The 23,911-nt window shown below is 34.5% G+C and overlaps 1 protein-coding gene across 2 annotated transcripts; it reads right to left on the minus strand.

Annotated features, from left to right (window-relative positions):
- Nucleotides 1-199: 199 nt before the first annotated feature.
- Nucleotides 200-23,679, minus strand: scat (VPS54 subunit of GARP complex scat). Of its 2 annotated transcripts, XM_019047730.2 has the most exons (17): nt 23,261-23,679; nt 22,025-22,319; nt 20,986-21,211; nt 20,104-20,285; nt 19,477-19,719; nt 17,945-18,217; nt 16,560-16,580; nt 15,109-15,378; nt 14,885-14,952; nt 11,671-11,823; nt 10,851-11,028; nt 10,160-10,292; nt 9,061-9,166; nt 8,477-8,736; nt 7,158-7,338; nt 5,746-5,898; nt 200-4,613 (listed from the first exon to the last, which is right to left on the minus strand). In XM_019047730.2, exons 1-17 carry the CDS (start codon nt 23,356-23,358, stop codon nt 4,493-4,495), a joined length of 2,961 nt encoding a protein of 986 aa, XP_018903275.2. In that variant the 5' UTR covers nt 23,359-23,679; the 3' UTR covers nt 200-4,492. The 2 variants fall into 2 exon arrangements, with proteins under 2 accessions (XP_018903275.2, XP_018903276.2); XM_019047731.2 differs by lacking the exon at nt 16,560-16,580.
- Nucleotides 23,680-23,911: the final 232 nt, after the last annotated feature.

Consider the following 23,911-nt stretch of genomic DNA (forward strand, 5'->3'; position numbering starts at 1 on the left):
CTTGTTTTTGGCTGATCTATAATCTAAAATCATAAAAACAAGATTCTATGACCAGCACAAATGACTCATCAATAACTATTTTATAATTTCATCCTGTTATCTTTGTTGTTTGTTCAGATACATTTTCACCAACAGAGCGCCAAGAAGTAAATTAAAGCCAGCAGATCTTAAAGAATTTAAGGAGCCGAAATAAAAACAATTCTTAATTTTTAGGAACAGTAATAGAAGATTTTTTTTTTTCTTTTTTTTTTCATACAAATCTTTTAAACAACTGAATATTAAAAAAGGCTTAACATTGCACAAAAACAAACGCTTCACAAAAGTGTCAAAATTCAATTGAAAAATTAAATGTTCAATTAAGAGACAAGTTACATACTAATAAGAACTGATCACAGGATGTGTTACTATTTTCATTATTATTCGCGACTCCTGACCAACGCTTGTCTAATTTGTGGCACAAAGAACTGTTAATCTTACATGAATAAATAAAAAATAAAACACACAGTAAAAACGGTAATGCCACTGTTAAACAGTAAAACATACGGTTAACCCCTAAATTAGTAAAATGTGCCTGATGTTTGTCACGTATTAGTAGGGAGCACCAATTAGATGATTTTACCAATTAAAGAGTTGACCATATTTTTTATTGACATACTATTGATGTTACCACGAGTAATGATAGGGGCTTAAACATTGTTGGTAGCAAAACTTCTATTAGAGGACAACCATGCGTATGTTTACTTCAGTGATTGCCTGCAAAATTAATGGTACTTAAAGTAATTAATAAATGGTACTTTTGAGGATTGAGGAGTCAGTCTAACTGGCTATTAAGAAAATAGAACTTGCTAACAGTATGAGCTAGGAAAAGTGTTAACCCAATTTTTAGTTGAATTCGGAGATATGTTCAATGAGCTCTCAGCTTTTGCAACTGACAAGATTTTAGTTCAAATCAACACGGAGTCTGGCGGCTGAACAGTTCAACGGTAACTGGGTATTGTTTTGATATGTGTGTGTGACTGTCTACTGAGGGGGGGGGATTGCATTTTTTAATGTAAAACACTCAAGAATTCTTAAATATAGATACTGTTAGTAGTGACATAACGTCACCATGGGAATTCTCCATTACATCCAATTGGATTCAAACAATAACAAGGACATAACCTTTTTCAATTCTACCAATGCGAAAAAGTCAATACAGATCGTTTTTCTGTAATGTAGCACTAATAGCATCTAAAAGTTGAGGTGCTAACAGTTTAGTACGATTTCATCCAAATGAAAGGCATGAGGTTGCATTTAATGCACCGATTTTGAGCTTCAAGCATGACAGATTTGAACTTCAAATACTTTTTTGCTGCAACCTTCAGAATTCAATCTATTAACTTCAAACCCTCATAACTTAATTTAGTTGGAGGACTATAGAGGTTTTTGTGCTAAAATTTTTATGAAACAACCTTCCCTCAGCAGCAGGCCAATGGACCACTAGACAAGGTGCGCATTTAACGCGCACTTCTGACGCATGTTTCTTAACCGGAATTTCATGTAGAACACGATTCTTGCATCAACAATTACTGAGATTAAATCCTAAGATATTAACATTTTAATTTTACATTAACTACGGGAAATTTTAATTGCCCGGTCACAAGAAACAGAATACTCTACAAGAGTCGAATCGCGCACCATAACGGTTTTCGCAGGTTTCTCAATCGAACATTGTTCATTGCCCACCCTATATTGTTCAAAGTGTAACCAATTTGCTATAACTGAACCAAAGCGTTAAGATTGAGATTGCTATATTTTCGTATCGCAAATACTGCTGCGGTAGCGTTTAGTTTGCGATCTGATGTATGTTGATCATTCTGTTTTCATGAGCAAGAGGTTAGAATTCGCGCGTCAAGAAACATTATATATCTTGGTCAGGAGTCAATTTCAGTAATTTTCGTTGCACAAATCTAGTTCTATGTTAAATTTTGGTTAAGAAACATGTATCAGAATGCTTACTTTGTAAACTTGTCTGGTGGTCCATTTTTGAAACTTAGCCGGCACAACAAGGCTAGACATATAGCCCTCTTACTCATGCAATAAATCGCATTTCGACGTCCAATCGAGCTGCTTTACACTTTCAATGATCAGCCAGCAGCAGTATGAATATCTTAATTTAGAGGGCCAATATGAATGTTACTTCCATGGAAAAAGACTTTGGTCCATAAGGAAAAATTATTTTGTAGATTGGTTTTTGTAAAGTAGGATCGAAAAACTGTGTTTTAAGATTTCCAAGGAAAAATCTTGAAAGTGTCCTGAAGAAAAATTAGCAAGTGCTTAAATTCATTTTCATACTAACAGAGGGCATAAAATAGCAGTGCAATCTAGCAATTTTGTATCTTGAGAGGACTTGAATTTTAAATAGCTCTTCACCGTAATCATAACGCATAGAACTAAAGAGTCATCTGTCAAATATCTCATTAACCTGACGTCAGGCAGACACACCAGAGAACAATATTAATGTTACATTTGCCAATCCTACTGAATTAACTACCATCTTACTGAGAGATGGTATGCTGCTAATGGTTTAAAAATCACTGTATAGAGAGGAGTTCATTGTAGGATTAAAATTTCTGTCCAGTAATAATTTTTAACCTGATTATCAGAAGACAACAATTTGTGCTCATAAATCAAGCTCTAAGTGCAACTTTTCTCTGGTCGAGGGATGCAATGAAAAAACCTTGTCTTTGTCTTGAGAGTCCCGAGGTTAACTTATAAAAAGGAACAATTACTTATGTTTATTGGCGAAAATCCTTCGAATGAAAAGCATACATGCAGCTTTGAATCTTGTTGAACTTATGGGAATACTCCTTAATCTGAAAATTTTTTTCAACACAAAAAAGAAGGAAATACTAGATTTTCCTTGGTAAAGTATACACAAAAAAGTAGAACAGCAGGAAATTACAATTAGAAACTGATAGCAATCCCTGACAATTTTGATAAAAGAAGACTATTTTTTCTCAAGAGAGAGTGCTACTAGTTAGCTCAGCTTTAAAGAATAATAATTATGCATTATAAAAGCATATGAAGAGCATATTGTTGCAAGATAATTCTGAAAAATCACCACTTTCCCCCGTTAATACCTATATAAAATATTCACATATATCGCACAATCTGGCAAATTTGAATGAGCATGTCATATGACAAGATGTCCCTTTGACTGGGGGCTGTCCATGAAACACATAATTTTTCAACAGGAGAGAGTTTTGCAAAGTAGAAATAAAACTTCTTTTATTCCTACTTTAAGCATTTTCCTTTTTCCTTTTTTCCTTAAGCATTGATTTTACCCAATAAGTCTCACATTCTCTAATTTATTAGGTAAAATTATAGAAGTGATTGAAACATTGGACAGTTGTTACATGATGCAATACAAGCAAGGATTAAAAAAAAAAAAAAAAAAAAAAAAAAAAAAAAAAAAAAAATTAGAGAAACAGCTTTGCATATTTCATGGACAGCTTCAAAAGAGAAATGTGGACCCAGCGAGATGAGAGGCAGCAAGTCGATGGTAAAACTGCAGAAATCCATATCTTGGTTTGCTACGTTGCTGACTTCCTATTATACTTCGTTTTCTGCATGAAAAACCATTAAACTTCAATTCTTGAAAAACTCAGTGTTTGTCCTCCTCTATGTGAAGAATATTCTAGGATAATTTCAAGCCATGGTGTTGGTTGGGTCTTCTTGTACAAGATAAAATAGGAGCAGAATTTTATAAACATCACAACCAAGATACTCATTCATACAGTTTCACCTTTGAAATGTATTGTATACCCAGGTGAAAGTTTTCGGGAAAATACTTTTGGACTGAGAGAAATTTATTAAGTATTTTATGCACCCCTCCGACGCCTTAGACTTTATGATCCTTCTAAAAATTAGTTTTTTTCTTCTTCTTTCCTCAATGTGAGAGAGTCTTACAAAAAATTTACGTAGGAAAATACATTTTTTTCCAAAAATGGTGAAATTTGAACTAAAGTTTATTTTTAAATGCCATTCATTGATATTTTATTTTTTTTGTCAGGTGTAAAAGTCAAAGGCATTAATAGTTTTGATGGAAATCATATGCTATATGACATGAGGTCATATGAACATGCTAAAAATACATCTTTGTATCATTGTGTGTTCATGATAACGACTATAGATTAAAATTCTTACACATTCAAAGAGAATCACAGATCAAAATTTCAATTTTCTGAACAGATAAAAGGCAAGAACTTCACTGTAGTGAATTCCATGTCTTGAGAAGTGAGAAAAAAACTCACAAAAACTCTAATTTGATCAATACCGGTTGATGATATTAAAAAAGTAAAGCTTACGATTCTAGTGGTGTAAAAATTAATTAAAACATATTTGATGTATACTTAAATGCACCGTAAATTGAAGGATTCACAATTCAGGAGAAAACTCCTTTCTGGAGAGGAGAGATATTTATCAGACTTCCCTTGAGCTAAAACCAATGTTACGATAATTTTTGGGCGATCCAAATATCATCCATAGCTGAGAGTGTAAGCTCTTCCTCTGGAAGGGCTGATATTCGTTTTAAATCTTCTAAGTAAAAAGTTAGTTCCGATGTTACCATCCTGGAATGAAAGAAAACATAAGTGAATAAATATAAAAAAATACAGGAAAGGTAAGTTAAGTTTAATATTTCAACTGCGGAGCATGATAGTAGTATTCTTGATTTTCAATACAAACTTGACTCAACTCAAACTCAACTCAAACTCAAACTCAAACTCAAACTTGATTTTCAATAAATGCAACACCTTGCATTTGGTGCAATACTTGAGATTAGTAGCTTGACTTACTATTAATTTTTCCTTTCGGATTGCTCATCGACATTGCATTATTAGTACTCGCTGGTAACTTGTCATAAGCTTACGGGTTGATTTTTGAATTTGATAGACAAAGCGATAGACAAATGCGATAATGGATTGCTCCTTTTGATGGAGACAGGAGGTTGAAATGGATAAATGAGGCACATAATAGACTAACTAACGTTGACCCATGCAAGATCCTTCAGTTAGTAATGATAGGAGCTCTGAACTATCCTGTTTTTTGAGAGGAAATACAACCAAAATAACTTTATGAAGACTCAAAATGGAAAATTTGACCTATCACAAAGCAGGAAAGTTAAAAGAAATCAAGACTGTAAAAGTCTACCCCTCCTTTCTTTTACAAAAACTGAAGTTTTCTAACCTTGAGCTTCTTTCAACACTTACATATGTTGCTACAGGCTTTAGAAAGAAAAATTCCAAACATTTTCGAGGTTTTTTACTTTTTTCTGATAACATGACATACATTTTTTAATTTTTTGATCCAGGCTCTGCAGTTATGCATTGGAAAAGGTGTAAGTTTTTATTTTCAATTTTACACCTCATTTAAAAAATCTAACGCATTTTAGCAATTTTCTCTTGTCTCAGAGTTGTCATTTCTTGAAATCTTCGTTTTGACAGTCATGAAACAGTGAGGGGCCAAAAATATAAAAAATTCCTATTGTTTCCTTGAAATTTTCATTGTTCGATATCCCTGAGTAATTTTACGCAACCAGAATTTACCTTATTTCTCAATGTTGCACTCATACTCATTTTCAAAGCTACTCAAATAGAGGGAAAGTTTAGAATCACCATGAAAATGATATTGGAAAGCGATTTTTCATTTTTCAGATGGACGGAGATAATGAGATAAAGAATTAGTTTCAATGGGAACTCTTACCCATGTTGGGGCCCTCCATTGTTAATGATATTCATCCTCAGCAAATGGTTGCGAAGACTATCCTTGAAGGCAACATTGATCAGTCTATACAACTCATGGACTTGATTTTTAGGTAGAACACAGGCAATAGCCTCATGAAGTTTGCATAAATACCTACAAAGAAGAAAAAACATTAGATTAAAATAAAAGGCACCTATGATAGAGATAATTTCAAGCAAGTCAAAAGCCTCAATTACATACAAATTCAAGCTTCCTACTTTACTCATTAGGGTACGTACGATTTTGTCAATGATTTTTTTTTTTCTGAGGCCACTTTTTAACTTTTCTGAGCAAAATTTTGCTCATGCAAGAGAGTGTTTGTGTGCACGCGCATGCATGTGTGTTGTGTCTGTTGAGATGATAAAGCTTTCTCTATAACACTGTTCTGCAATCATTCTCAAAACCAACACATATTTATTTAATAGTTTTTAGCACAATAAGTGGCTCTGGTGGCCAAAAACTTAAACTAAATTACGTTTTGAAATTATAAAATACTATTTCTGGCTAATAAAGCACCTTTCTGCATAGGAAAATGGCTCATGTGCTGTTTCTAAAATGAGTCAAAATAACAGTTCCATTTTGCAAAATGGTGCTCTTGTGCCTGCAAAAATTAGTATTTGATTGGAAAAATTTCATTTTACACTAGGCACCAAGAACATATTACCGACGTAACAAATTATTAAAATATAAAATATAGTACAAATTTGAGTTCATCTTGAGGAATACATAATAAAAGTTGCATTTCAATTTATTCTTCGTTCGCAAAAGGGAAAACTTTGCCAAAACCAATTTAACATTAATTTTCTGGATAAAATCGTTCAATATCAAGAGACACCTTTCCTTTTTGCTTTTTTGCTTGCTTGACTAGAACCCACTAGGGCTGTTCTATCGGTTGTCGGTAAGCTACCGAAACAGTTCCGTTAAGAAAAAGTTACGATAAGAGCGCTCTTGCCGATAGCGATCAGAGTTTTCAGAGCTGACGAAAATAAGCTGTTACCATTTGTACATCTATTTCACGTGCCCCCGTGCCAGGCAATCTGATAAACCAACGCACGGGGCAACAATGCATCTAGTACGAGCTCTCAAAAATACGATAAGGCCGGCTGTTATTGATATCATCGCCACTGTCGGTACTGCTGCCAGTTTCAATAAGAGATGATATCGATAGTGTTCCGGCAAGAATTCGTTTGAACACCCCTAGAACCCACCCGAGCTGAAACTAGTTTGTCAAACTGATTGCATGCCAGTAACAGTATCATTAGGTTTTGGTTTTTTGCATTCAAAAAAATTCTTTGAAACTCTTTCTATGAATTGCTCTTCAAATTTCAATTGGATAAGACTTCATAAGAATTTGAATAAATTGCAACACTTACTTGCACAAATTTTGAAACGACTTGGAGGGTATTGGAGGCTTGGCCTCCCATGACCTTAACTCATTATCGACTATTTGATTGACTATAGAAATGAGTTTCCCTTGAATATCTCGAGCATGCGTTTTCATTTTCTGCGCAACTGTATCCAGACTTGTCACACTTGTCGTTTCTGATATCAGACCTGTCAGCAACAGGGAAATACGATATGAAAAACGATTATTGAAATAGGATAAGGCAATAATAAGGAAGCATTTTACATGGGCAGAAATATGATTAAAATACGATTTAATGGTATAAAAAACATATTTTTTTCACAATTTTTGGAGATGAAATTTTTCAAGTTCATTTTAAGATGCCATAGGTCTTTTCTATTAAATTTAACAAGGTAAAAATCAACTTGCTCTGATTGGCTGAAATATATATTTTTTTGTCTGGGGAGATACAGTTTCTGAAGAAATCCTGACGGGTAAACAGTGGATATAAAATCGCTGGAGCAATGTTACTGCTAAATTTGACATTGCAATAATGTTCTTGCTACGTTTTTATAACATTATTTTTTTTACATTATTCAGTTGGAAAGAAGTCTACCTATAAACGGAGGTTTTTCAAAAGGCCTAAAAGCGATAATTTAAGACTAATTCAAGTATCGAAGTACATAAAATTAGAAGAAAGAGAAGTTTCTGCATCCCTAGTGGCAACCCTCACCCTCCAAGGATGGCAAGAGTCGTTGTTACGCCACCATACCAATATGATATGCAGTGAAATTTTGTAATCAATTTATACCAGCTGTCAAATTATAAACTCTTATTCCTTTATAAACGATGAAACTGTAGGAACACCTATATCAGTGGTGGTGTTTTAAAATCTCCACTCCCATTTTATTTTATCCAAGGAAAACAGACCACCGCTATTGCTAACAATTTTCACAAAATATTCTCCACACAGAATGGAAAATTTAGGGAAATTTTCAGGAAATAATATTGATTAATTTTACATTTAAAAAGTGAAGTATGACAGGAAGTCTGCATCGTCACAAATCAGGATACGCATTCCTGCCGTTTCACTGTTGATACAAACTACGCAGGTAAAAAAATAATTCATCATTTGATACTTGGTACATTCTGCTTGGTTTTGCATTCCAGTACATGAATGATTTTCTGTTTATATATTGGTTCCGAATTCTTACGTTGAAAATACCTTTAATAGGAAAAAAACCAAGATAAAAATTGAATTAGCCCTGAAGCCAGAACTGAATTGGTGATGGTAATTTTTCTTAAATCATGCGATCTTCTTGGGCTTAGCATTATAGGGGTTCTTACCTTGAAAATGAAGTTTTACAAATGGAATAAGCCACAAAAGAAGCTGAATTGCCCGCAAAGCCAGCGCTAAATTGGTACTTGTTATTTTTCTTAACCTATTGATTGCCACTGCCTCGGCTCCTAAAACTAATTGGGACGATCGTGCATTGTACAGTTGAAGTAATTCCGACACATAACGCAGAAGTGATTGAGCAGAGAGGGTAAGGTCCTCTGCTTTTATGCAATAATCTGCTACCATGCTAATTAAAATTAATACAGTTCTGAAACAAAAAAATGCTCCATTAGTTAATTTTTTTATACAAAAAATGCGAATTTTATACTGAGAAAATTCATGTCACAATCTAATTTTTATTAAGCTAACATTTTATTATTGGCGTAAGTAAATACAAAATCTGGAGAAATTTTGAGTAATTTACTTCATTTTTGTTGAGTTTATGTGTCACTGGATTACTTACGCACTTTTCCTAGGTGCTCCTGAGGATTTTTTCTAGAGGTAAAAAATGGTCTCATCCTCTTTAGAGAGACTGCAGTAAAATTTTTTCGAAAAAAAATCTAAATTCTGATGAAAAAAAAAAAAAACTCACCCTACAACGGCAAAATGCTCATTGCCTACGACTAGAGTGCTGCTAGATTTTCCATTCTGCTCAAGTTTGAATCTATCTTGTTCTTCTTTTGATACACTGAATTTACCTGGCAAAAACAGAAAGAAGATAGAGAAGTAGAGCATGATGTCTAGACACTTTAAATTTTCTCATTCTTTGGTATTTCTCTCATTTCCAAGAGCCGATTTCTTAATGAAAACCTAGGGTTCTCTTTTTCTTTAGATCCTCCAAAAAACCTTGATTATTTTATTGAGTTCAGAACAAAACTATACAAAACTATTAATTTTAACATAAAATGGCTCATACTCTAGGATCAAATCATTGCACACCATCAGGCCATTAGAGAACCTTGATCAGAGAGCCAAAAACTTCTGCACCGACTAAATTTTTTTTTCATTTAATATCATGTCCTTCTGACCTTCTGAGAGCGATGAGCTTTACAAATTGAACTCTCTGTATGCCAAGTTTGGGAAAATAAAATAGGGACTGAGAAGTGTAATTTTCAGCATTTTTGAACATATTATCTAATAGAAATATAGCAACATCCGTTCGAGGAGAGCTTTTGTTTCTTTGCTGGCAAGGAAGATCAGACAGATGAAAAGATTTCAATTCTTTCAAGTGATAGCAGCATGTGGCACAGCATCCACACACCAGATCGACAATCCAACACTTTCATGAAAGAACACATTTGAGAATGCCGAAATTTTCCCTTTCCTGACCTCTTTCACTCAACGTTGGCACATACTAAGTTTGATGGAAAGTTTACCTTGTTTAAAATATTGTAAAAAACATCTAACTAAATAATAAAAAAATTTAGCCGGCGCCAAATTTCTTGGTATTCCGTGCAGGGTCCTTTAAAAACAAAGTACTCCCACAGCAAGAAGAGGGGAAATGCCCATATTGTAATTTCACCTATTTTCTGACTTAAATTGAATTTGGAAAGCAGTGTAAATTCGGGCAGTATGTATTAATCTCTGAAAAGAAAATACATCAAATGAATTGTAAATATGAAAGAAATGAAATTAAAAGAGCATTTACGGCGATTTTGTGTGAGTGAATGTAAAATAACGAGCAACAGTACCTGATTCAGCGATCTGATTGACTAAAAACTGGAATTCAATAGGAACTTCAGCTTGCTTCCACGTCTCACTGTCCAAGATTAGGCGTAATTTTGTGGTCTTGTCAGAATGGAATCTCTGCATGAAAGAATTTGACTGAAAACAAAATTTACACAAAATTATGAGGAGGTAGCACCACGATGAGAAGAAAACTTACACCAAAAATATGTGCATATACAGATTCCAACGGTTTAATGACTTCCTCTCAGTGGCGATTCTTGAAAGTTGGCACCACTGTTTTTCCTTCATTTGAATGTATGTAAAGTAATGAGGTGAAGCAACTTTCTTCACCTAACATCAATATTTTTAATGGCTTTAAATGGAGACAAAGCAATCTTGCCAACATGCAAAATCGCTACGGCTTCCACTAAAACTTGGTCATGCTTTTCGTTTTTGGTAGAATTTTTGGTCCATTTTCCTCAGAAATGAGAGGCAGTTGCTCTTTTAACAAAAACTCCTTACTGAGCGATGGGTCAGCTGCGCCTGTTAAAGAATGCTGTCTTGATTGTTTGAGCTGATTGAGCAGCAAAAAATAATAAGATCCACCTCAACGCCAAATTTTGACAAAACACTTACGTATTATACAAATACTTTGTAAGGAGTCTACGGACTGAAGGGAATAATTGAACTCAACACACGAATAATTTAACGTACCTGAGACTTGAAGGCAGAGCGTAGAGAAGAAACAAAGTTATCTGCACAAGCAGCTTCACATTCGTTGCAAAGGATATCTACAGATTTGGAGAGCTCGCTTAGTTGAGTTTGCGTTGCTTGTTCAGCTAACCAAAACGAAGGGCTACTATCACTGTTTAAATTTGGTCTGTCTTTATCACTAAAATTAGAAAGAAATTGAAGTGAGGATGATTAATTTTTACCGTTGCAATTTTGAGACCACATATGTGCAGTGTACACTGAATTTAAAATTCACTTAAAGTATTATGATTTACATACATGCTGAGTCAGAGGCAGAGAATCCATATTTTGCTTTAAGTCCACTAATTTTGAGATCAAATTCTCTTGTTTCAAGGAATAAGATACACTTTACATGTTATATTTACAATAATTGAAACGTGTTCTGCAGGAAATTTTTATGAGGAAACAACCTTTCAAACATCTAATTCTCGCCATGTCTTATGCTCCATTAGAAAAAAACCCATCCAGTTCATCTCGGCCTTTTTCAAGAATTTAATTTGGAAAGCTCCAAATAACAGCCAAAAATATCCAATCTTCAGAGTTTCATTTAACTGCTCTAAGGACATCATTTTATGCACAGATAAGTTGGGCTTTAAATAAAGGTTTTGTAGCAAGATGCATTAGGAATGCTCGCTGAAACATTCCTCTACTTGTTTGCTGGACATCAGGTTTTACTAAAAGTGAGAGCGAAAATTAGTACTTCCACTAAAAATCATTAAAAACTAAAGTTTCCTGAAGTTGAAGCACAAGAATTATTTGAAAAGGAGGGAAAAGAACTTACCGAGACTCATTATTGGTAACTGATCGACTGGATAATAACTGTGCACACCTATCTTGAGCATATTTACAACACGAAGACATCAGGGATTTCAGTTTTTGAATCATTCTTTCATAGTCTTCTTCTGATAAAAAACACTCTGGGGTAGGTTCAGTTCTGAAAATGAAATAATGCATTATTAGGCTTGTTGTGGAAAGGAAAAACAAGCAGAGAACTCCAACACAATGTGTTGATAAGGCGCGTCATTAACTCGCACATATCAACCCCTTTAGTTTTCATTTACAGAGATTTCAAAATAGGCAAACAGCACAACAAGAGAATTCACGATCCAACACTGCGAGGTCAAAGACGCACCTTGACGAGACCGTGTATTGTGAAAGTAGAAAGCTATTCGATCAAATTTAAGTTTTTTGATCTGCCTCAAGCAAAATCTTATCAGGTTCTTGAAGAAAAGTGCTACGGAATAATTTAAGCGAAGAAAGGAAAAATTCTGTCGAACTCCTAGAAGATAAAGTCGATTTAAAGGTATTTTGGGGCTAAAATACCCAAATCACCGGTAGTAAAAATCCCGTTAAATTATTGAAAAGAAATTGACTCGATATAAATGCAATTGCATTAAATACGTCTTGATTTTGTTATTTTAAACGTCTTTCCATGCAAAGAAGTTCAACCATGTCGTTGCTTTATTCATTCATGAATTGAAAGTAAGCTATCTACATCCCGAAAATCTACTGATTTGCCGTAAAAAATTGCAGAAACTTGCGATATACCAGGTCGATGCACCCACTCGTTGAATTTACCAACCAATTTTGTGAGTGCAAATGTGTAAGAATCAATATGCTATAGTCATTTTGGGTGCATTTATTTTTCATGAAACAATAAGAATTTCAATCCCGAAAAACCATCAATTTTCCGTATAAAATCGAAAAAATCAAAATATGTCGACTCCCCGACGTGAAAATTAGATTCTACGTGTGTAAATACTTATGTATCGATATGCTGAACAGAAACTATGTGTGGACACAGTCAGAAGCCCGCGGCAACATTAATTCAACAGAAAAACTGTAAAAATTAGATCGGATTTTAGCCGCTTTGCCCGCCTCTCCTCGTTACTTACAACAAACCGTTCTTATACTCATCTCAAAATTTTTCTCAGAGCTTTGGGTTATTATCAGCTTCCATTTAAACTCCGGTTCGATGGCCGAATCGGCTGCCAAAAAAGCAAGCCACTGTTGAAGGGTTCTATGAGAAATTCGTGATATTATCGGCTCTCAGGAAATCACCCCATGGCTAAAATTGGTGGTATAAATGTTTAAGTGCTTAAAATAATCGTATTCAAGAAACTAAGGAATTAAACTATGGAGTCAATTTCTTTTTAATAACATAACGGGATTTACTACCGGTGATTTAGCTATTATAGCCCCAGAATACTTTTAAAGCGCCTTTGCGTTCCAGAATCTCGACGGAATTTTTTTTTTTTTTTTTTTTTTTTTTTGGCTTAAACGATTCAAGAGACATTGTAGTTAAAAATATAAAGATTTTTCGATTTGTACGCATAAAAATGTTTAACTCGTTCAGGCACACCGTGTATTGTATGGAGTACTGCTGTTATTCGACCGTTGTCTTCAGGTCAAAATTCTTACAAAGAAGCCCCTTGCAAGAGGCGAATTTTTTGTAATTTCTCCCAGTTTTTTCAGCGTTAGGTATATAAATGAATTGCTTGTCAAATTCTGAGGTCAATTATATTTAATTGTAATTTATACTTTCTTTTTTTCCCCTTCATATTATTTTTCGTATCGAGAAGTCGAGGTTTTGTTAATTTCTTCGGATTTCGATTACTGTAACTTCTCTTCTATTCGGCCGATTTTTATGAATGAGGTCTCTTTTTATTTTTGTTTTAACGGAGAGTACGGAAAAAATTGCTAAATACGCGCGAAACAATTTTTTTTTAAAATTGGATGAATCCTAGCGTGACGGTGAAATGGTTAATGAAGCGTGAGTAATTGGGGTACGGGTATCGGCCGCGTTGGGACCCAAGGCGGCCCAAGGCCCATTGTTCTTCGTGACGCCGACGCAGTGATCAGGAGCGTAAGGAATAGAGGGCTGAGTGGACTCCTGTACGAGCCACGTTTAGCAAATGGTCTAATGAGTCTCGAGGCTCATCACCGATTGCACTTACCACTATCCTGCTGGCCCCGGCTATCAGAGCAAGGAGTACCAACTTTTGAAAAGGATAACAGTGGTGTGGAGATATGTCAAAGCAACGTTTTGAACAAAACGGAGTGAGTGAAATTCTCATTCAAGGAGTACCGAACTGGTCAGCCATCCTCGAATCAGTTCGCTTGCTTCCGCTTATATATGCATATTTTAAATCAGCGCGCCCCACTCTTAGGCTTTTTTTAAAAAAACCAAGTAACGTAGACTCTTGGTATTCACTGCACATAAACTAGCGAGCCCCAGAATGAGAAACAACTTTAAATCATAATTATTGAAGGATAAATAAACTTTTTACACGCTTTGGAAAATCTCAGAAGTTCGCGGTAGTCACTTTTCGGTAAGGAACTAAGGGACTCGGTTATTGTATCGAGCGGGGTTCGAAACGATCGCAAAGGCGGTATACTACGTATACGCGCCAAAAATAGAATTCAGAGCGAAGAACCTAAAAAATTTCGTTGTTTCCCATACGAAGGAACATAACTCCATTCCAATGTTGCCAGACTGACTTAAACAATTCAATTTTTCGACGAGAATGTAATCGTAAAATTGCTGTGCAACTTATTTTGGATTTATGTATGAGATCAGAGGAAAAATGAATTAAATTCTCAGCTAGAAATGCCAAGGATCCCCCTGGTAAAAATGCAATTCGCAAAAAAGAATTTCGGCAACATTAAGATAGTGTTACCTTCTTTGGTGAGGGAGACAACGATATTTGAGTGAAACAGAAGTAATTAAAAGTTACATTTGAAAATCATATTACGCCTGATTTGTATAAGAGAAATGATATATCATTTGTTCAAAATTGCTGATGACCCCGACTATTTTCTTTCTTAAGAGAGGGAACAATTTTTTAAATTACTTCAAAGACTATCAAATAAATTATAAATGCTACCATTTCTTTTTTGTTAGAGAATTGAAGACAGAAAATGACTGTGCTAAAAAACAAAGGCGTTTCATGAGTTCGCATTTTAAAATATTCATGAAAGAGATAGATACATACCTTTTATCAGATGATGACGTTTTCCGCCTACTAACTTCTACTGCCTCTTTCATCACATCGTGAGCAGCCTGAAAAATAATTTCATTCACCATTAAAATCTTTTGAAATATTGTTTTTTCCATCTTTTTGACAATTTCATCAAGGCTCGGATAAGAATTATCATAGAAGAGTAGAGGTCTTTTCACATATAAAATAGAGATCACTAGAATGTGATTTAAACCAACCTTGATTCGTTTGACTAGGTGAGATAAGGCAACTGCAACAATCCTCATTAATTGGATCCACTCTTCGACAGTTAAAAACTTCAGCTGATTGTCGAGACTTTGGTGCTCGCTAGCTGAGCCATGATGGTCTGACTCACTTCTCGCAACTATCTCTGTAACGCATGAATTAACAGCTGCTCTTATCGCATCGACAACTTCTTGACGATAGGCATCAACAAAATCAAAGTAACGTCTGCGCAGCATCCCCAGAACAATGCACGATAGTTTTTCCTACAATCAGAGAAAAAATGATAATCAGATTTGAAGCATTTAAAATTAAAATGAAAGTGAAGGATAAATGACTTCTTAGAGGTAAAAATGACAAAGATTTCATTGAAAATAAACTGCACATTTTCACCATTTTTATGCAACAAGTGTTAGATTCTTGCGGAAGAAAGACATTAAATAAATTGTTCTCTAATTAACCAAAGCACAAATTTCACGAATCATTGAAGAACAAAAAAGTACCATTCAATCTTCTGTGAATCATTCCATTCTGAAAAACATACGTTCCTCGTTAAAGAGAATGCACAAATCAAAATACAGAGATTTTCACCATATGGAGTTGCTCCATTTCTCATCTTCCTCCAATTTGTGAAAAAAGAACATTTGTTGATTAAAAAATCCATACTTTAATGGTGAGAAGATAAATGATATGGTGCTTTCTTCAAATCAGCTTGGTGTTTCACTTTTTTATACTTTTAAGGACTTCAACTTAAATAAGGCCATTTTTAGGCCTAAGATGAAGCATAGTCCTATAAATTGAAGTAAAAGGTAGTCTTTTACAGGTGCTTTTTAGGTGTCCAATACTCTTCAAATAAATTCTCTAACTGTCCCCAATAAATTGACAAAGAGTGCAAATGCGTCAGTGCAAGGAATAATGAGGGAAAGGAGGATAGGATAGGCTGATTTCATTTTTTAAATGTCATACAAAAGCAATTTTCAGCGACATTCTAAGAATTTCAATACTACTAATACTGAAGTATTTTTACAGAATTCTCAGATGAGATGATATCATGGCAAGGGAGGGGGGCTCAACTTCAGACCGTTGAAGGAAATAATATTGGAGTAAGGGTTTAACATTCTCAGTGGTAGGAGGAAAAGCAGATCCTGTCGAAAAATTCCACTATGTGAAATAATATTTTTAAAATTTAGTGCCACTCTTTAAGTTTACAAATAGTAATGCGTATAAGTCCCCTCTCTGGAGAAAATCTATAAAATCTTTTTTCCTTAGATTGCTGCAGTTTTTATTCCATAATTAAGTTGGAAAGATTGTGCGTAAAGAAGGATTGCATGACGCTAATTAAGCTGCAGAAAAAAAGGGTTTGATAGGATGAGGATGAAAAGAGGCGGAAGCACCAAAAATCCCAAGCAGCCGACACCTCTGAAAATAAATATGAACGAGATAATACCGTATTGGACAACACCATCATCTGTGGAGGGATGATAAAAACAAAAGAAAACAAACAAAAAACGCATTAATGTCTGCTCAAAATAATGTTACAATTTTAAACAATAATGTAAGAAACGACTCAGGAGAGTTACAGAACCTTCAATTGAGATCTTGGAGAAAAAAATCATTTACCTAATGATTTAAAGTGGAGAAAAATCTAGTATTTTAAAAAAAAGAAAGTTTGGAAAGCAGCATACATGATTACGAAAGGCATCGGATGAGTGAATGTTAGTAAAATTATCACAATTACCACCAACGACAAAGTCAAAAATCACCATTCTGAGAACTAATTTTTTTTTTTTTTTTTTTTTTTTTTAAAATTTTTCCTTATGTATATATGATAGGGTACACACGAGATTCTAGTGAAATTTTTTTCAGTTCAGAGAGTTAGCTTCCAACAGAATGAAAGACAAAAATTTGTCAGGTGAGAAACAGAGCGGACAATACAAATCATACAAATTCTTTCGGCACAGACGAAAAGTAAGCAAAATGATTTAATGATAGGTAAAGGCGTAACATACAGTAGTAGATGAAAAAGTATGCAGAGATAGACACATCCTTGCTTTGCTGGTGCTTACATTTTTCTGCTACTTACAATTGAACGATATTAACAAGAATCAGCCTAACTAAATTTTACATTGCCTAATTTTCTCCAATGTTTTGTTTAAAAAAAAACTAAATAAATAAAAAAATAATGCCTTGACCCTCTATGTGAAATTCTTAACAATTATTGGGAATTTACTCACAAAATTACACTTCAGAATGTTGGCTTCATTCCTGTTAAAAAAAATAAAATACCAGAGGAAATTAGGCAATATCTGACGTAGTTAAGTCGATTCCAGTTAGACCCATCCAATTCAGGGTATTATTTTATTAGGATTTTTTAGATTAAAAAGCTGATAGTCATGTTTTCTGAAACATATTCCACCATATGTCGTTTTAATAATGCAGCTGAGCCCTTGAAAGTAATAAGTATGTCCGCTTGAAGGTAGTCCACAATGCACTGAAAGTTCTTTCTTTCGCATTACCGTAAAAATTCATACCTTAACCTACTAATTTATTGACATATAGACTTTGAGTGAGTAAAATACAGTAAATAAATGAATACTATTACGTATCAGAGAAAATTTGAATTTTCAAGAAAAAAAAAGAGAAAAAAAATAAAGATTTTTTTCTTCTAATGAGAATTTGCCTTAAATAAACATAAATTAATTATCACACTTTCCTGTCAAACAATATTTCAAGGAAAAATAGCTTGAATGTTAAATTAAACTGAAAAAGTAAGTCTTCATTAAAAACAAAGAGTAGGAGAGGAAGCAAAGAGAAAACAAAGATTAAACTCACCCCTTCCAGGATGTTAGCCTGAGAATCCAAGAGAGGTCGATTTAAATCTGTCGTGGCATATTTCTGAAATTCACCTGCCATCAGATTGTCAATTAAGAAGAGCATCTCATTCAACTCAGAGTTTAGGTTGCGGAAACTGTGAATACCTGCTAATTCTTGTGACAACAAATCTTGTGTTGTATGAATTAAATCTAAGGCAGCAACATAGTCTGGAATGGCTAGTAACATGTGAATGTTAGGCTTCGTTTGTAAGACAACTGCCATTTGTCGAAGCTGTAAATTTGAAAAAGCAAGGGTGAAAATTTCAATACGCACAGACAAGGACAATGCAGAACTTTCTCTTCTTTTTTTTTCTTTTTTCTTTTTTCTTTTTTTTTTTTGAATGTTGTTCTTCATTCTAGGTGCTATTGTTGGGATACTCTACTCAACTGACCCATGCACTGAATGTAAGAATTTTGATAAAAAATAATAACTTTTTCTTGGCAAAAGTTCTTATTAAATGAAATCTGGTGATTTGGCATATTTTTTTCCCAAAATGCGTAAATCCGCAACAAACAAAAATTCAAAGAAATTCAAGGGCTTCTTAAGAATTTCCAACGAAGAGTTCACAGACTTGGGAGCAAGTTAATCAACGCCATTTAAGGACGTAGAAAAAAAAGACAAAAAAAAAGGTTTTCGAATGTGGCATGATAAATTGGTGCCAACGTAATATGTATATTCAAAACTCACACACGTGTGAGGAGATGTCTTACAATGCAAGGATACATACATTGTCAATACATTGCAAGGATGACCAGAAAATTTCACCCGTCTGGAATTGGATCCAAAAGATTTTCAAGTATTTTCATGATTTTTCCTTTGAGATGAGTTCTTAAGGGACTTGAAAATCAGAAAAAAAAAAAAATAAATTGAAAGGTATTCGAGAATGTTTTAAGACTGTACAAGTCTCGTTTCTCAGGACTGTTTGAAAAAAGTCGAAGAGAAAATTTTGATTGCTCGAAGGGCAAAACATGCATGAGATTTTACCAAGTATCCAAATAAACTGGAGACATATACACAGTAGATTTCTACTTTTTCAAAGCTATATCTTTCATGGACACAGAAATTAAGCTGAGCATTTCCACCGTTATAAGTAACCCCTCTCACACGACCACAATGGATAGTTAAAATCTGACAGGAAAAAAACAATAGAATAAAAATCTTACGGCTGTCCAATGTTTAGTGAAGTTCAATCAGGAAAGTAAACAGTTCCAGGCCTGTGCAATTTTCTAGAACGCACTCAGTTTATGCAAAAAGGTCAACACAGCGTGCTAATTGATATAAATATACATATTTTTTGGATTGGCATTTCCTATTTGGTATTGCATATGGTGTATGTTTGGGGGAAAATTCCCCCCCCCCCCTCTCCAAAGAAAACAGTTTGTGTACACAATTTATGGGACACACCCACAATTTGGTCTTGACCGGTACATTGGAAGGCTGATGAATGTTTGCAATCCTGATTTCAATCAGTGTAAGTTTTAAAGACATACCTTCTTAAGGACTTGACGTTGATTGTTCCTTGATCGATTTGCTCTCATGACCAGAAAAGATTCTTTGACTAGATTATTTTCTATTTCCCGAATTTTTTTCCTTAACGTTTGTACTGTACTAATGGTTTGCGTGAGCTGCTCCATGAGCGCATCATGAGACGTCATCGCATCAAAAAATGCATCCGACTTGGCAGAAACTTGCTGAGCAATTAGCACCTCCACAATATCCAGATAGTGACTCAACTGTAAAGGAAAAAAGAGTCTTAACCACACGTAATGAACAAGTACATTATCATGTACATTTGCAGAATTAATTAAAGTAAAATTGGAAACTTTCCTTTTTTTCACTTTGTTCTTTGAAGGGACGGTTTTTCATTGCAAGCAGGAGATTCTTGCTTGGCACACAGAATTATTGCGTTTGTAAAAAACGGATCAATTATATTTGTAAGAAAAAAATAGGCAAAACTGAAAAAGAAAAGATTACCTTAAAAACTTATCCAAATATTCTACATCAATACTGGGAAAAATTGGGGTACCATTGCAAAAAAATTACAAGTCTTATTATTTGGGGCTTTCATTTTGTAATTTTTTTTTCAAGATACTATTAGTTCCATTAAAAATACGAACCTGCTCTTGCAATAATTTGGCAGAATTCTTTGGCGAGTGTCCATCAGCAGACTGACTGAAGTTATTCTGACCCTCTTTGATGTGAGGAAAGACAGCATTAAAAGTTTCTACTTGATTGAGATCAAAATTTAATTGAAGATAAATTTTTGGAATTAGCGATAAATCAAAATGACTTTTCTCAACTGAAACAAACAATTAAATTATACATAGGTATTGTTACTCAATAGCACAAGTTAGTTTTTTCAAATTCACGTTTCCCTTGAGCAAAGAGCTTCAAATAAACACTCATACACATCACACTCATGGATAGGGAAAGACAGGGGTGCAAAAACTCCTCAACCACGAGACCATGGGAAGGCTCCGAAAACAGAGTTTTGCAATGGGAAAGCTGGCAAAATCGCGATTATTTTTACAAAACTGAGGTAAAAATCATGTATTCTCCATGAAATTGCAGTATAAATTACATGCTTCACGCAAAATCGGGGCAATTTATGCGTACAGAGTTATAAATGAGTAATCTTCTGAAATTTTTGGATAAAAGGAGGTTTTTAAATTGAAAAGACCAATTTAAAAAAGGGAAGGCCAAGAACTTTCTGCATCCCTGGGAAAACAGGAAGTACAGAGATGTACAAGTCACTTATGTCTTTTTCTCTTTCATTATTTTCTCTTGGGAGAAAAAACACACCGAAAAGCTGAACTTGTTTCTCAGAATATGAAAAATTCTATTTGTCACAATAAAGTATCATTAAAAAGATGCTGATTTCTACTGAAAGGTATCAAAGCAAACAAAGTGAAGAGTTTGTACTGTGAAGTAAAAATGCTGTGTTGAAAGGATAAGAAAAGAATCCTGTGGCTAACAGCTGAAATTCATTGAAATCTTACCAGCTGTCTTTGAGACTCGGAGTTCAGGAAAGTGTTGAAGCAATTCTGCGTTGGGTGGTGGTTTCGGACCCAGAGATGAAATCTGTTCATGGGCTTTACATCGCTTTGCAAACTTTTTTAAGTATGATTGGAAATGACTGATGGTTATATTTGGCAGATAATTGGGAGGCGGAACATTAGAGACTTCAACAAAACTATCACCCCACGTTTTTGTGAAGAAGTCCCTCTGAAAAAAAATAAGAAAAAAAGTAACCAAAACGTTACTGAATATTGTAAATTCCAAGAAATATTAAACATTTGATTGCACACGGATGAATAAGGGAGAAAAAAAATTGTATAAATGGTAGATAAAACAGCTTTTCCATGGCTGAAGTTGAAAAAAAATGCGTAATTCCAGTTACAACATTGTAAGTTTCCATTTATATTTCACTTTTCCATAGGGAAACTAACCAATAGTTTCTTTTCATAATTGCAGAGGAAATTCTTCAATCACTCTATGAAAAGCACACAGAATTGCACTCAGTCATTACAATTCGTTTTCCTTGAGGAAAATAAAACAAAATCAGAGATTTTTATTATTAAATGTTGCAATTGAGATACACATGATTCGCATTTAGCCATTGAAATAGAAATGCAGCAATTTTTAGCCCTGAATAAGGCTTGAAATAGGAGCTTGAAACAACATTTATTAGTGCACAAACTTAGAACCCTAATCATTCTGGTTAGGTTGGACAATTTCTGTACTAAAAATTTTAGAAAATGCTTCTCCAAGCAATGAAGCCAGTATGTTATATTGAGTTTTCCCCCAATAAAGTCACGTTTCGGATGGACAGTCAAATTTTTATGAAAGCCAAAGCGACGTCCACAAACTATGACTGATCATTAAGGATAACATACTGTCCTTAGTTTGAGTATTTGCCAATTGTTCATGCTAGAAGGACAGACCTCCTTCATGGCAATGAGCAGAAGGTCAATTATTTGTGCACATGGAATATCATAAAGAGAATACGAAAAGGGGAAATATATAATGACCACTAACCTTTTTCCCTTTATTTGGATCATTGAGGACTGCTGCTAGATTCTGGGAAGCAGAATAAAGGGACCATTTGTTCAGAGATGATAAATCATTGGATGAGTTGCTGGCATTTGATGCGGTGGAGATTTTCCGCTGCTCCACACCACTCATTATCGTCAGAGCGTGATGTTTGTACACGTGTCGCTCATAGTCTTCATCGCTCACGCCTTCCACTGGCAAGGAAGAGCATACACCATTTTCTCCATAGCGGCAGACAAACGAGCCTCCTTCTTTGGAACAATGGATTTCTCGGAGATGGCTGCGGAGAAGGAAAGAGCTCATGATTAAAAAAATCCAGATCTATTAATTCTGATTTATCTAACTCTAGTTGATAAAAGCGAAATTGATTGCTGCTGAAGTTGTGGGTATTTCCTTGAAAAATATGACATAGCGCACTTCCTAAATTTATAGGAGGATGAGCAATGAAAGTTCCTTCATGCATTTTTCTGATTCCAGATTCTATATGCATTGCAGCAAGACCATTTAATCCGACTCCCGATTACCTGTTCGAACCTGGTTGAAATCTGATTTAAAAATTGAAAATGTGTTTTTGTCATTGCAGATAGTACTGTCTGAAGCAGCAAATTAGAATTAATCCCCAGTAAAATTTGTGATGACATACATTTGGTGCAAAACCTAAGGTGAATTAAGTAGTTTGATTCACATTATTATCAGGATTATACCTATCCTACAAATGCGAAAGTGAGTACGCATGTTTTGAGAACTCATCTGTTCAGAAATTCTCAACCAGCATCACTCTTTCTGATAAAGTCGGATGTATACATATAATTTACATTCATATACTTTGATGAGAGTGGATAGTAAAGGTAAAATGTATTCTTGTCGCCTTCTTGCAAATAATTGCATAACGGACGAGTAGGCCAGTTCTAATGAGTATGTGAGCCATAACTAGAAAACAAATAAATGTCTTGCCTTCCTTAAAAAACTAACTTTATTCTATTACATGACAAGAGAGACAGGGAACTGATTAACAAAATCCTATGGGGATAAAAATTATACTTTTATTTCAGCAGCAATGGAGCAAGGAGAGTCATAACAACTTTAAAACCTGTCTTTCCAAAGGCCAGTCATATTAAAAGGACGTGATTTAATCAGTTGTCATAATTGATTAAATGTTCACAGAATAAGGGTTGTTTGAACCAGCAAGTTACATTCATATGAGTGACACGAACGCCTTACCTCAAGAAATCTTTCACCAACGGAAATGTGATGTTCACACAATATTCACACCGAGCGAAAACTTTTTTGCGAGCAGTTGATGGAACCGGGCTTTCCATTTCATTCCAAGAAATAATTTAAGGATTAGGAGCAACCCTTTAAAAACAGGAGATTGTGATAACTAGGATGCATAATCAAAATCAAGGACGAGACAATCGCTTGAAAGATTGATAACAGCTTGTAACTTAGGGTGTTGAGTGGCAAATGAAAGAGAGTGACATAAATAAGGTAGCATTTGAGTTAAGGCAACTGAAACACTGACAAGTTCTACAAAAAGCTTTCAAAATCGGCAAAATTTAAAAATTTCATCACATATTAATCATGAAACTGATTAAATTTGAGTTGATTACAGGAATTTCGAGGTTAACCCCAACTCGACAACGCAGCAACTCACCGAAAATCGGATACGCGTCAACGGTTTTGCTCAATGCCGCTCAAATTTAAAATAGTTATTGGCTGAAGCATTCTATTTTGAAAAAATAGCTGTTTTTCAAGGATTTTCAGACAATTTCAGGGAAAAAAATTACATATCGATGACATTAAGCTCATCATCAGCACTAAGTCGAGGTAATGATACGGCTTTCAAAAGTTTGCAGAGGTTTCTCCGCCCGT

Source organism: Bemisia tabaci, chromosome 5, assembly GCF_918797505.1.
Source record: "Bemisia tabaci chromosome 5, PGI_BMITA_v3".
NCBI classification, from domain to species: domain Eukaryota; kingdom Metazoa; phylum Arthropoda; class Insecta; order Hemiptera; family Aleyrodidae; genus Bemisia; species Bemisia tabaci.

Excerpts from the sequence above, each read along its gene's own strand:
- scat (XM_019047730.2), bottom strand. The coding sequence starts at position 23,358 with ATGGAAAGCCCGGTTCCATCAACTGCTCGCAAAAAAGTTTTCGCTCGG. Across the intron at positions 22,320-23,260 it reads TTGGTGAAAGATTTCTTGAG|CCATCTCCGAGAAATCCATT; the intron begins GTAAGGCGTTCG and ends CCTTCTCCGCAG. Across the intron at positions 7,339-8,476 it reads TGTAAAACTTCATTTTCAAG|GTCTGATATCAGAAACGACA; the intron begins GTAAGAACCCCT and ends TGTTGCTGACAG.